General features: G+C 41.4%; 3 protein-coding genes and 1 pseudogene across 4 annotated transcripts in view; 3 read left to right on the top strand and 1 right to left on the bottom strand.

Annotated features, from left to right (window-relative positions):
• txk (TXK tyrosine kinase) overlaps positions 1-212 on the bottom strand; it is a 25,681-nt gene extending 25,469 nt beyond the window's left edge. The window contains exon 1 of the mRNA XM_044184007.1: positions 73-212. The gene's annotated coding sequence lies outside the window, so the exon portion shown is untranslated. The remainder of the gene's footprint in view (positions 1-72) is intronic.
• Positions 1-10,315, top strand: part of tec (tec protein tyrosine kinase) — a 22,579-nt gene extending 12,264 nt beyond the window's left edge. For both annotated transcript variants that reach the window (XM_044183938.1, XM_044183939.1), the window contains 12 exons: positions 94-320; positions 1,767-1,832; positions 2,218-2,272; positions 2,724-2,806; positions 3,570-3,703; positions 4,508-4,582; positions 4,700-4,871; positions 6,008-6,224; positions 7,364-7,428; positions 7,568-7,686; positions 7,888-8,045; positions 9,720-10,315. In XM_044183938.1, the coding sequence (XP_044039873.1) occupies positions 94-320; positions 1,767-1,832; positions 2,218-2,272; positions 2,724-2,806; positions 3,570-3,703; positions 4,508-4,582; positions 4,700-4,871; positions 6,008-6,224; positions 7,364-7,428; positions 7,568-7,686; positions 7,888-8,045; positions 9,720-9,803 (1,455 nt within the window). In that variant the 3' untranslated portion in view covers positions 9,804-10,315. The remainder of the gene's footprint in view (positions 1-93; positions 321-1,766; positions 1,833-2,217; positions 2,273-2,723; positions 2,807-3,569; positions 3,704-4,507; positions 4,583-4,699; positions 4,872-6,007; positions 6,225-7,363; positions 7,429-7,567; positions 7,687-7,887; positions 8,046-9,719) is intronic.
• The window catches only part of LOC122870258 (low affinity immunoglobulin gamma Fc region receptor III-like), a 1,099,642-nt gene that overhangs the window by 971,884 nt on the left and 113,800 nt on the right, over positions 1-13,958 (top strand). The gene's annotated exons all lie outside the window — the stretch shown is intronic.
• Positions 10,442-13,912, top strand: LOC122870703 (annotated as a pseudogene).

Here is a 13,958-nt window from a genome sequence, read left to right on the forward strand (position 1 = left end):
AACCGCACCACCACACACACACACACACACACACACACACAGATTAATATATCAACCACTGTCACAACTTACAAGTCATTCTTCGTCCTGCAGCGGCGGCCGCCTCCTCCGCTCCCTCAGGCGGCTGAGGACGACGACGACGATGGGGATGATGATGATGATGATGACGAGGAGGAGGAGGAGGAGGAGGAGGAGGTGGTGGTGGCGCTGTACGACTTCCCGGGCACCGAGCCGCACGACCTGAGTCTGGTCAAAGGAGGCGAGTACGTCATCCTGGAAAAGTGCGACGTCAACTGGTACAGGGCGCGCAACATGTATGGGTGAGTGTGCATCGTGATATCTAGAAAACAATACATGAAACGATAAGTGGGTTTTGGTCCAGACTGAAATATCTCAACAACTACTGGATGGATAGCTGAGTTATTCCATAGCAATCCAACTATGAATCGGATGGATTTGGTGTAGACGTTTATATTCCCTGCAAGATGAACTGTAATAACTTTGATGATCCCTTAAAAGAGGACTCCATGGATTGAGCGCTGCACTCCTATAACACCGTCGGAAATTAAAAAAAAAAAAAAGGATCAAAATCGATGCAGCAGAACCAGAGATATCTTTTTTTTTTTTATTCCACGCATTCTTCCTCCTTGTCAAAACCTGCCGCCTACATTGCCCACAATGCAACTCAACCGTAGACAGTTCAGTCAGAGATTCTGGTGTGTTATGCTAGTAGCGGCTAATGTGGCCTGGAGCCTCAAGCGGAGATGAGGAGGCTACAAAAGGTCTGGTGAACTCACTTTCTCACTTTTGTCCCCCCCCCATTTTCAAACTTGTCTTCAGCCCCAACCGGCGCTGACTCAAGTGACATCACTTGAGGCAATTTATCTCCCTCTGGAGACACTAAAGGCTTTTCACATATGCAGTAATACTCCCCAACACCTGCAGACAGACTCTGATATGTAAAGCTTTTCCTTTAGCGCCATCATCTGATCAAGATTTCACACTTTTGGTTTATGACCAAATACCTGCTAACATCAGCCTCAGCTGTACTTTGTGCTTAGTGCTAATTAGCAACTGTTAGCATGCTACATTTATACGTGAACGTGGTAAACATTACACCAGCTAAACATTAGCGTGTTAGCATGCTAGTCGGTCCGAGCGCGGCCTGAGCCTTGTTTAAATACACCCGTACATGACATTTTCCTCGTCGTGCTGGTTTACCTCAAACCGTATGTTTGTCTGGATTAACGCCAGTCCGACCAGTTTAAAAAAAAAAAAAAAAAAAAAAAAAGGTTCCCCGTGGAGTTTTCAGGTAAATAAACAAAATAGTTCTGTTCACATTCAGTGCTTCCTTGAGGTCTGACACAAACAAGTTCAACACATTTCTTTGCTCATTTGCGAAGCTGATTTTTCCTTAAAAAGTTTACATCCGCGGTTAAACAAGCAGTCTTCTTCGCTGGCGCATTACTGCCACCTGTAGGTCAGCAGGTCGTCCTCACAAAACACGGACAAACTCATAAAAAGCTGCTTCATAGCGCTACGAGAGTTCCTTTAAAAGATTCTGGACTTTGGGTGATTGGTTGGTCGAGTGTCTGGTTGTCGTAGCTGTTGTCAGTTTAATTATTTGGGATTTGGGACTAATGCTTCTTCAACACGGTGATGAGAGTGAATTTGGTTTCGCTAACTGAGTTGCAGTGTACCGTTTTTCTGTGTTTTGACGTCCTAACCTGCTTCCTTGTGTGTTTCTGTGCGTTTGTGTTTCACAGCGAGGAAGGTTACATCCCAAGTAACTACATAACAGAGAAGAAGTCCGGTAACCTGGTGCAGTTTGTGTGAGTTTTCACAGCTGATCAACAGCAGTAAAACAGTAGAGTTACACTAACAGTGGATATTGGCACAGACCTTAGTGAAAAGTCCACAAATCCACACTTTCTGCAGACTCAGGGCATCTCAAACTACCAATAAGTTAGATACACTTCATTTTTTTTAATAGCACATTTGTACCATATTTATTTTAAGACGTGTACTTTTATTTTTCCCATCTGTTTTTCTGTGTTCAGTTTGGATTCAGCCAATATATAATTTTGCACAGCCGACGATCTTCATCTTGCAAAGCTCCTGGAGGACTGGAGGAAGTCTCGTTAAAACAAATGAGATCTTAAGAGAACCACTGAGATATGATTGTTATAGGGATGTTTGTTTGTTTGTTTGTTCTAGTTGGTACAATCAGAAAGTCAACAGGAACAAGGCAGAGGAGCTGCTGAGGAAGGAGGTGAGCCTAGAAACATCCCTTCTTGTATAATTAGTTCTTCACTGTTCTTTCCTTTCCTTTGTTGTGTCCTTGTTTCCTTTCCTTTTCCATGTTTCGGCCTTCCTTTAGTCCCTCTACTCATCATCAGACACACTCTTCCTCTGTTATTATTTTTCCCGTCCTCCCGCCGTTGATAAGATACAGAAAGGTTCAAGTCCCCCACCGGTCAACTCTAATGAAGAAAAATCACAGAAAGTTATTATTATTATGATGATAATTATTCCGTGATCACATAAACATAGTTTAGATCACAAAAACAATGTGGTTCCTTAAATTATAAGAAATAATGATTTTGTGAGCTATGTCTTCTTTAAAATTACGAGCCAACTTTCTATTAAAATCGCCTGAACACAAAATATAAACTCTCCTCCAGCGTCAGCCTTTTCGTTTGTCTCTGTGTCGCCCCCTGCAGGACAAAGAAGGAGCCTTCATCGTCAGAGACTCCAGCACCCCAGGAACCTACACCGTCTCTCTCTATACCAAGTCTGCTTCTGGGTAATGACCCCGTCGCCGTCTTTAACCAGCTGAGATCAGCTAAAACAAGCGCTGTTGTTTTCTTTTGTGTGTGTGCGCAAGTTTTATCTTCCAAACTACAAATCACGGATACTTTACATTACAAGCTGACAATTTTTAAATTCATTTTTTAGAGTCTAGAGGTTCTTTAATATGTTTTTCCTGCCTTGCAAGCGGCCTTTTCACTTTGTAAGATGTGAAAATATTATTATTAGATATGAAATATGCATTTATGCATCCGCTTTTTGTTACGTCACATTATTTTTGCGCAGTAATGCAGCTGTGCGTGCAGAATGACGTGAGAAGTCTGCACAGTATTAACTCAACAACAACAACAACGCGGTGTTGACTTCGCCGACCTGATATTCACTGTGATGGATTACGAAACTGAACCGAGTTTCAAGATTGTTCATAATGTACAGAAATGACTGAAAACCAATGGCTGTCCGGAACATAGAAAATCCGAAACGCAGCAACACGATCTGCGAAAAGTACAGTAACGTACATTTAGTTTGTAATAAATCCTCAAATAAGCCTTTTCCTGCCATCAGTTTGAATTAAAATGAACTGCAGGCTAATGTATTTATACATTAGTTAAATCAAATGGGTGTTAATGGATTATTTGCATCACTTCCTGTGCAGCAGAGTTTTCACCCAGTGAAGAGGCACAGAGCAGCAACAAGTCTGTTTAAACTGGATGCAAGCTGCATTGTTGTGATGTTACTGTTGTTATGTGTGTTTGCAGGGAAGGAAGTGCAGCTATAAAACATTACCACATCAAGGAGACACAAGGCTCGCCTGCACAGTTCTACCTGGCTGAGAAACACTTGTTCAGCTCCATCCCCGACCTGATCGAGTACCACAAACACAACGCAGCAGGCAAACGACACGTCGTCCACCTATCCACACCTGTGTGCATCTGGTGGCTATCTAGATATTAACGGCCGTGCTAGCAGCTCTGTGAGGCTGTACTTAGGAACAGTGGCGCTTTGAGCTAAATGCTAACGTCCACATGCTAACATGCTGATGTTCAGCAGGTATAATGTTGAACTGAATGTCCACCATTTTAGTTTAGCGTGTTAGCATGCTAATGCTTGTGGAGCTGCGACAATTAGTCGACTGACAGAAAATTAATCAGCAATTATTTTGATAATCGACTGATTGTTTCAGCTATTTTTCAAGCGAAAAATGCCAAACCTTCTGGTTCCAGCTCGTTAAATGTGACGATTCACGTGTTTCTTTTCTTTACCTGGAAGCAAATCGAATATCTTACGGTTTTGGATGTTTCATACGCTAAACAATTAACCGATTAATTGAGAAAATAATCGCTCAGATTAATCAGTAATGAAAACGATCATTAGCTGATATTTGAATCTCCTCCAGCTACGTCTCCAACATGCCTGAAAACAAACTGATTTTGTCGTAGTACCTAAAGCTTCTGGATGATTCCTGCTATGAATAAATTAAATATAGAATAATGAAAGAAAATTTAAACTGTTTCATTTAAATAAACAAGCAGCTACAGTGGATAAGAAAAATGTACTTTTTAAAAGTTAGTTTTTTAATTCTTCACATCGTTAAAAAGGCGGCTACAAGGCGCTCGCTGTCTAAGCTTTGAAATTTTCTGTCATACAAACTGAAAACGTCTCTTTCCCGTTGTTTTTCTGTCTGTCTGTATGTCAGGTCTTGTTGCCAGGTTGAGGTATCCTGCAGGGAAACAGGACGAGGCTGCTCCGACCACCGCTGGCTTCAGCTACGGTGAGTCCTCCCCGAGCTCTGCTCAGTTTTTTCCGCCTTAAACAACGTTTATCTATGAATAACAGCTCTCTCTTTACGGTCTTCTTACCTTCCTCCTCTCTCGTTCCCTCCCTGCAGAGAAGTGGGAGATCAACCCCAACGAGTTGACCTTCATGAAGGAGCTGGGCAGCGGTCAGTTCGGCCTGGTGAGGCTCGGCAAGTGGAGGGCTCAGCACAAAGTGGCCATCAAGGCCATCAGAGAGGGAGCCATGTACGAGGAGGACTTCATCGAGGAGGCCAAGGTCATGATGTAAGAAAAAGAGATGAAAGAGGAGAAAGTGGGCATGGGGATGAAAAACTAGGAAGAGATGAGGGAAGGAGGGATGAAAAGGAACAAAAGGAAAGGTGGAGATTGACAAAAGAAAGGAGAGAGGAAGTTATAAACACATATATGCCCTGAGATTAATCTCTGCATTCATATCTATCCGTGACCTCTGCCACCACCTAGTGGAGACTAGTAGGAACTATAAAGTCACATTTTCCCAAAGTAGAGCAGTAAAATAAGTGATGATTAGAGCAAAGATTCAACACAAGCGTCTCATGAGAAGCTCGTAAATCAGCACTGCTGACGGCTCAGAGAGCTTTGGTTTTGCTTGAGGACGATGCCTTTTATTTGAAACAGAGGAGGCGCGTTCCAGCTGTTACGGTTTAGAAACACGCCTTCGCGCTTCTGTAGTTTAAACAGTCGTTCGCGAGATTCAGAAAAGGTTTTAAGTAAACAATTTCTCGATTTGGTCCGTATCCGTCGGACTCATTTGATTCTCAGCGGATGTTTTCCAAAGTTGAGGCAAGTTTTCCTTTTTTGAAAATAAAATAAAACACTAAAGCTGGAGTTATACTCGACGGCAGTCCCGCAGTAAATTCCTACGACTCAGGTTTTGATTTAAAGTTCAGCGTTGAAGTTCCCCAGTGTGTCTTTCATTCGCTTTGTGACACGAGGGCCGGTGGGCTAAGCATGTCCTCGTATTACTGAAGTTACACGCAGGTTATTTCTCCTCGTCTTGTTACTGAATAGAAGATTACTTCCATGCAGCCGCGTGTTTGCGTTGATTTATTAATAGAGAGTGGTGATGATGGCTTTGCTAGCGGCCTCTTTCAGAAAAGCCTTCTTCAGCTTCCTTAATGTTGTCTGAACTGAAGTTTTCTTTGCGCTATACAAAGAAACTTTCCTTGCCTATGTCCGTAGCTACGCTGTAACCCCTTAATGTGCAACTATAAATTACAGTTTAACTCCTGAAACTCCACAAGTTGAGGTGTGTTTCTTAAACAAAGAGCAGGCCAAGAACTGGGGAAAATGTCCGCAGAGCAGGGTGTTACTGAAGTTATGTTTGACTGAATGTGAATTCCTCTCCTTGTCCGTGCATCCCGGTCTGTAACTTTCTCCAGGAAACTGTCTCACCCTAAGCTGGTGCAGCTGTATGGAGTGTGCAGCCATCAGAAGCCCATTTACATCGTCACAGAGTTCATGGAGCACGGCTGCCTTCTGAACTACCTCAGGCAGCAGCGGGGCAGCTTCAGCCTGGGGTCCTTGCTGAGTATGTGCCTGGATGTCAGTGAGGGCATGGAGCACCTGGAGGCCAACGGCTTCATCCACAGAGATCTGGTAACTGCGGGTCGCTTTGATTCTCCAGTGCGGGTTCTGCGTTTTCATCCCGACTGGATTCTGTCGCCACTTTCCCACCACAGAAATTAAAAGAAAATACACATTGGCATGCGGAAGGTAGACTCTGCTGTTTGCCAATCACGTCCCATCCTAAAAACAAAACAGATCTGCATTAGATTAACGTGAAATTCAGTGACGCTTTTCCTTAAAAAGGCACAAATATGTGCATATACGGTTAGCAACTTTACCCAGTTTTCTTGTGGAGGGAAATTGTAACTGTGGCTCCTTCGCCATGGTACCCTGCAACCAAAGTATTTTCAGTGGTCTGCAAATTATGTGAAATTTGGTCAACTGCAATCTTTTACTTGCTACCCACAGACTAAAGAGTCTACAGCCATACTAGCGGCTCTTTGAGACTGTACTCAGGAGCTAAATGCTAACATCAGCATGCTAACATGCTCATAAAGACAATGTTAACATGACTTCTTCAAATATTAAACAAGCTTGTGGAGGAAGTCTGATTTATAATGTACATACAGTAGTTTATGACAGTGGAGAAGATATGCTAACTTTCAGCAATAGATTACCCTTAATTAACCAGCGTCCAGAGGACGACATGACACTGTTCCTCAGTTCAGTTAAAACTGGCTGAAGATAGTCAAAGACACTTTGCATAGAGGCAACAGTGAAATGAAAACAGTGCGATTAACCTGATGGATAAGAACCCCTTAAACTGCAACAGTCCTAAGTAGAAGCCTGTTTGTACAAAGAAGAATACGAGTCTACAGCCAAAGTTTTGGACCTGATGATAACTTTAGCCTATCGTGTATGTAGCCATCAAGTGCATAAAGTAGAAGCCTGTTTGTACAAAGAAGAATAAGAGTCTGCAGCCATGCTAGTGACTCTGAAAGTCAGAGGATCACCAAGGTCACTATGATTCATTGTCTGTACACCATGAATGTCTGAAACAAATTTCATGGCAATCCATCCGGTAGTTGTTGAGATATTTCCAACAACTGGACCAAAGTGGTGGATTTAATAAATAAATAAATAAATAAATCACAAACCAAGTAGACTGAAAAACTTCCTATTTGTCTTTGTCTGTTTCTTTCTCTTCCCTCCTTCCATCTCTTCTGCAGGCTGCCAGAAACTGTCTGGTGAATGACTCTCTGGTGGTGAAGGTGTCTGACTTTGGCATGGCCAGGTACGAATTTAATCCCCATACATTTTCAATACTCGTTTATCTGTCGTCTTTCATCCAGAGTGACCTAAAACAAGTCAGCAGGTAGAGAGATTGCACTCTGGCACACCGTCACACTTAAATGTTGATGTGTATTTTGCAGATACGTGTTAGATGACCAGTACACCAGCTCATCAGGTGCTAAGTTTCCCGTGAAGTGGTCGCCTCCTGAAGTCTTTAACTTCTGCAAATACAGCAGCAAGTCCGATGTCTGGTCCTACGGTAGGCATCCTTTATCAATAAATCAACAGAGCATTAATATAGGAAACTTAAGCACAAACATCGCATCCTCTACTCTACAGGAAGAGGGTGTTGTTCCATTATTTTCTATGTTTTATCTCCTTTTTATGTTACTATGAAATCACACTTTTAACAGTAAAGCTCTGGACTCTTGTTAAACCTCTATCGTTTGTGTGTATGCAGGTGTGTTGATGTGGGAGGTTTTCACTGAGGGTCGCATGCCGTTTGAACAGAATCAGAACCACGAGGTGGTTACCTTGGTAACCAAGGGTCACCGCCTCTACAGACCCAAAATGGCCACGCCCGCCATCTTTGACATCATGCATCTCTGTTGGAGCGAGGTGAGAACCGCGAGAAACAATCTGTTTTATTCTAAATATACTGTGGTTCCCAAACGTTTTCTTTCAGGCCATCTTTAGCTGATAACAATATCATTTTTATTTTTTAAATTAACTTTAGTAGTTCATTTTGGTGTCCGGTTTTGACCTGTACTTTGTTTTAGGCATCTGCTGAAAAGTGCACATCGTGGGGCAGGGCGATTCAATTACAAATTCAGTTGGGCCAGATTTCAATAATGTAGATGGGCCGGACATTTTCAGCAGCCTTTTTAAAACCTTTTTTGTTTTGTTTTTTGTAATGACAAATTTTAAACAAATGCAAATGAATGTAATAAAAAAAAAAAAAACAGCAGGCGTTTGGATACTCGCCAGTCCAGGCAGTCCAGGCAGCGTTAAACTGACGGGTTTCATTGTCATATTTGCGTTTCAGGGTTGACAGAGACACATTTTCAGTAGAGCACTTCCTGCTTGTGACTGTCAGCCAGATGTTTTGAAAAGTTACTAAGCTGGTCGGAGCTCACACGAGAAAACATTGATTTGTGAAAAGATGTGATTGGCGGCGGCGCTACATCCGTAAACATCTTGCCCAATTGGTACTGTGCATGTGGGGCTCAGCACAGATGAGAAGGAAGCGAGACGGCTCACTCGTTAGCTGCTTCCACACACCATACAGTGGTGTGAAAAAGTGTTTGCCCCCTTCCTGATTTCTTTTTTTTTTTGCATGTTTGTCACACTTAAATGTTTCAGATCAAACAAATTTAAATATTAGTCAAAGATAACACAAGTTAATCAAGCGTTTGCGATAACTTGCAATGAGGAGGCCACTCCAAAGTCTTCATTTTGTTCTTGCAGTTGTTGCTGCTAAGGGTGGCCCAACCAGTTATTAGGTTTAGGGTGCAATCACTTTTTCACAAAGGGCCATGTAGGTTTGGATTTTGTTTTCCCTTAATAATAACAACCTTCATTTAAAAACTGCATTTTGTGTTTACTTGTGTTATCTTTGACTAATATTTAAATTTGTTTGATGATCTGAAACATTTAAGTGTGACAAACATGCAAATAAATAAAGAAATCAGGAAGGGGGAACACTTTGTCACACCACTGTATATGTAGTTTACTTATTTTGCCATATACTGTATCAGATTTATGTATGCTGGGCCACTCGGAGGTTTGCTTCTGGGCCAGATGTGGCCCGCGGGCCGCCAGTTGAGTAGGCCTGTCATAGGGGGTATTGACAAGCTTCCTGTTAAACAATTGACTTATAAGCTTGATTTGATTTGTGTAACTAAAAACAAGTGAGTCTCCACTGTGACTCTGTTTTGGATGAAGTAATACTGTATTAACACACGTTTTGAACACCTACATTCAGACTTCTGTTATAAACACATAATAAAACACAATTCTGACTAGTCACCTTAACTATTGTAACAGCAATATGACCAGCTGATCCCGGTGCTGTGCGGGAGAACTGATCTAATTAGTGTCGCTACATAAATAGTGGTCAGAGTTTGTCGTCCTTTGCAGACGGGACGTTAACAGACAAAACAATGGAGCTGCAGCACTTCCTTGTGCTTCAGTTCCACCTCATCTTCAAGCTAACCTCAGCCGCACTTATAAAAAGGTCACATTCACAGATCGAAATAATTAAATCTGAATTAACTGTTTTCTCTGTTTCAGAGGCCAGAGGAGCGCCCGTCATTCTCTCAGCTCTGCCTGATGATCTCCGACGCTCTGGAGGGTGACGCCCCTCCCCCAAACTGATCAACTGACCAATCAGCTGCGTCCACCATCCACGCCAACTGTAGCGGCCATGTTAGCCCCGACATCGAGGACACGGTGTAATGGTGCTTACAGTGTCTGGAACTGACCAACAGGATGGACAGCTGTAAAAACTGAAGCTGCGTTCACAACACAAACCGCTGCACATGTTGGATCTGTTTTAGGACGACTGTTCTCTTTTGTTGTACGAATCTGACACCAACGTGAACTTACACCGATATAGAAAACACGTAATGTGGACGCATTAGCTCAGTAATTTTCAAGCAAACGTTTTACCTACCTGTCTGTGCAACTGAGTCCATCCAGAGTGTTTGCTCCCAGTCGGACATGGGCATTAAGTCCTTTGGTCAGATCTGTCAGTGTTAAAGAGAACAGTGTCAGCTAACAAAAGTATATCAAGTCACAACACAACATGAAGCTTCATTTTCCTTCCAGTTAGGACTCTGCTGTATGAATTGTTCCTGTGAGATTAAAGGAATCTCACCAGGTCACGACATCTGTTTCTTTTTGTTGTTTAATTCAAGTCTGACAAATTCAGCTCCAGTCCAAATCTGTTATTTCTATCACATCCTGCATGCACATTAATATTAAAAGTACTATAGAGAGAAAGTAAATGGTTTGAGTGTCATTAAGCTTGTGATTAAATCGTCATGGAAAAGAACACTTTCAGCTTGATTAAAAATTAGCTTTAAGGCACAAATCAAGTGTCAACTTTGGGTAATTAGACCAAGAGTCTACAGCTATGCTAGCAGCTCTGTGGGGTCGTATTTAGGTGCCGTGGTGTTTCGAGATAAATGCTATTGTAAATTCAGACAGAGGTCGACAAAAACAGCTTTTCTATCGATGATTTTGCCAGCAGAAATTACAACTGTCGCTAGCAGATTTGATCAGCTGAAGCTAGCTAATTGACAATGTTAGCTCCATGAGTTGTTAATGTTTCTAGCTGACTTGTTTTAAAACACTTGATGCACTTGATGGCTACATACACGATAGGTTAAAGTTATCATCAGGTCCAAATTTGAATTGGTCCAAAACTTTGGCTGTAGACTCGTATTCGTCTTTGTACAAACAGGCTTCTACTTAGGACTGTTGCAGTTTAAGGGGTTCTTATCCATCAGGTTAATCACACTATTTTCATTTCACAGTTATTGCTATGCAAAGTGTCTTTGACTATCTTCAGTCAGTTTTAACTGAACTGAGGAACAGTGTCACGTCGTTCTCTTGACACTGGTTAATTAAGAGTAATCTATTGCTGAAAATTAGCATATCTTCTCCTCCACTGTCAAAAACTACTGTATGTACAGTATAAATTAGACTTCCTCCACAAGCTTGTTTCATACTTGAGGAACTCCATCTGATTTCCACTGCTACATATACACGAAGACACCGTTTGGAAGAATTTTGGAAAACCTGTACACGAGGTGGTAAGTTTTCCCCCCTTGTTTATACTTAACTCATTCATTTTCTGCTCTTTTTTTCTCACATTTGACATTGAAACTTCAGCGAATACTCATTTGCAGAAGCACTGCTGTCATTTTTACATTTACATGAAGTGAATGTTTTCAACAGTTTGAGTTAATATAATGTGCTTTTAAAATTTTGATTGATTAAAACTAGATCTAATACTTCTGTAAAGAAACAAACTGTACCCGCTCTGTGCAAAAAAAGTATTCTTGCAATATATGCTTTCCTGTCAGAAGAGATGATTGGGTCTTGACAGCTTTAGTTCTAGGCATATTCGAAAATCTCTTTTATGATGATATTTTTCAATATCATCATAAATATCGTGACTCCAAACATGTTTTGAACATCTTTGAAGTAAACTGATACCAAAATATAAATATAAAAACAGGGAAGTGGCTACACATGTTTCAGATTGTTATTTATTACGGTAAACTTTCTAGATTAAATCTTATTTTTTTTGAGGAGTCATATATTAAAATAGTCACATTTACAAATTGTCCTTACTTTGGACTTAGAGACAAATGCAAAACAAACAAAAAATAAAAAGACGTGCACAGCATAAAACACTACACCAAACAACTAACCCCAATTTCCTCCCAGATTAATAAATAAATAAATAAAATACAGCACCCTCCAAACTTTTTAAGTGCCAAGAATCGCTCTTACTACAGCCCCATGCAGAACTTGTCTGCTGTGGTTTAAACTGAACAAAACAAACTATATGTGCCACTGCAGCCTAGCTGAACTATAATGTTTGATGATTGTTTTTGTTCTCTCCTCTGACCTAAAGTCACACAGTGAAGATGTGGTATCTCTTGTTCCTCGCTGGCTTCCTGCCCATTGATCCCACGGCGGCTGAAGTGGTGGGTTCAATGTCAAACTGTGCTGAGTTTCTCCTTGATGGAACTTCACCCCAGGTCCCAGGAATCTTGGTCGGTGGGAAAATTCAGGACCAGAACCGATACAAACCCATTTGCCAGACTTTTGAGAACAGGAGAAGGTTTGTGACGCTCTACGACATCAAGAACAAGGTTCCAGTGTTTTCTGCTTACAAGTACAGAGGGGGAAAGAGAGACGGGAAGACCCAAAACCCCTTGGAAGATCGAGCCACAGGTGTGTTTTTCAGTTTGACTTTTTTCATTTTCAAACGACTAAATTATTAAACGTACAGTAATATTGTATTTTGGGTGCAGGTAATTGCTGCTAGTGCATCCACGCCCATAGCAGAAATGCTGCTATTACCTACTAAAAACATAATAAAACTTCAACTACCACTACTTGAAATAATAATTATCATCATCATGCTGCACACCAGTGATACAGCCATGTCAGTAGTAGTAGCACTAGTAGTGGTTTCACAAGTACTTTCATTATCCTTTCATATAAGGGATACATGTAGGACGCTGGTCTACTGAGTGCTCATTCAACCCACATTTGACCCTCTTATATTAAAAACAACTGTCACAGGTTAATTTCTGGTTCTAAGTACAGACTCCAGGCTCCAGTGCTGTCCCGTACACTTCACTGCTAAACCATAGAATTACACAGAATTACATTGCATGATTAGCGATTTAAGTTAAAGTATAAAGCTGGCAATATTCTATATGTTTGTTATTGTGAGAAAAATCCATTAAAAAGCCAAGACTATCAATACTTTGACTTCTCTGTCAGTAGCACTCAGCCCAGTTCCTAAAGCTTTAAAAAACAGCTCACAAATATACAGTTTCATTTAAAAAGGTTCAGTAATTTCCTAAAACAGCTGCAGTTTTTAGCAAATGTTACTTAAACAGGAGGAAATAGTGCATCTGTTGGGGACTATTTCCAGCGGCGGATGAATCCACATGTGTTGCTGTAGTGAGTGTTTGGGGCAGCAGGACGGTGTGTGTGGGACTGAGTCAGAATAAACTACAGCGTGTGTGTTCATGGTGATGAACGAACATGTCACCCAGTGCAACAGTGCGGCTCGCTGATGTGTTTTTAATCGTTTCTGGTCAACAGTGGAGTTCTGCGGCTCAGAGGAGGAAGACGAGCCTTTCTGTGCAGCTTTTTCTAAATGCTATTGCTTAACTAAAGGGCATTTTACTGTATATTTTATTAATTTATTACTACCCTGCCTGCATCAGTAACTTAGCCTTTAACTCTTACAGCTTGAGAAAGAAGATGGCAACAAGAACATGGTGCCTGTAGTCAAAGACAAGATCTACAACAACCAGGCTGGGGACACTGATTACAAACCGTATGAAGATCTTGACAGGGGCCATTTATTTCCAAGCTCTTATGCGTTCGATAAAACTGACAAAATATCAACCTTCACCCTGACCAACATCGTTCCACAAGCAAAAACATTCAACCAAGGAAGCTGGAGCAGAATGGAGAAGTGCATCAAATGTGTTATGGACAAATACTGCATCAACAACAAAGTTACTGAAGGCTTTGTGGTAACCGGAGCTCAAAGCAACACCAAAAACATCCTCAAAAACAGGGTTAATATTCCCTCCATGCTCTGGTCAGCTTTCTGCTGCTACAGCTCCGAAAAAAAGATGTGGATAGCGAGCGATAGTTTTTCATGCCCTTCCTGTCCTGAAAACCACGTATCTCCAAATTTAGTGATTTTTCTGATGAGCTGAAGGATGAAGAGTTTCCTTCATGTGCTGAGAAAACTCTCCTCCTCCT

This window comes from Siniperca chuatsi, linkage group LG22 (assembly GCF_020085105.1).
Source record: "Siniperca chuatsi isolate FFG_IHB_CAS linkage group LG22, ASM2008510v1, whole genome shotgun sequence".
In the NCBI taxonomy this organism is placed as follows: domain Eukaryota; kingdom Metazoa; phylum Chordata; class Actinopteri; order Centrarchiformes; family Sinipercidae; genus Siniperca; species Siniperca chuatsi.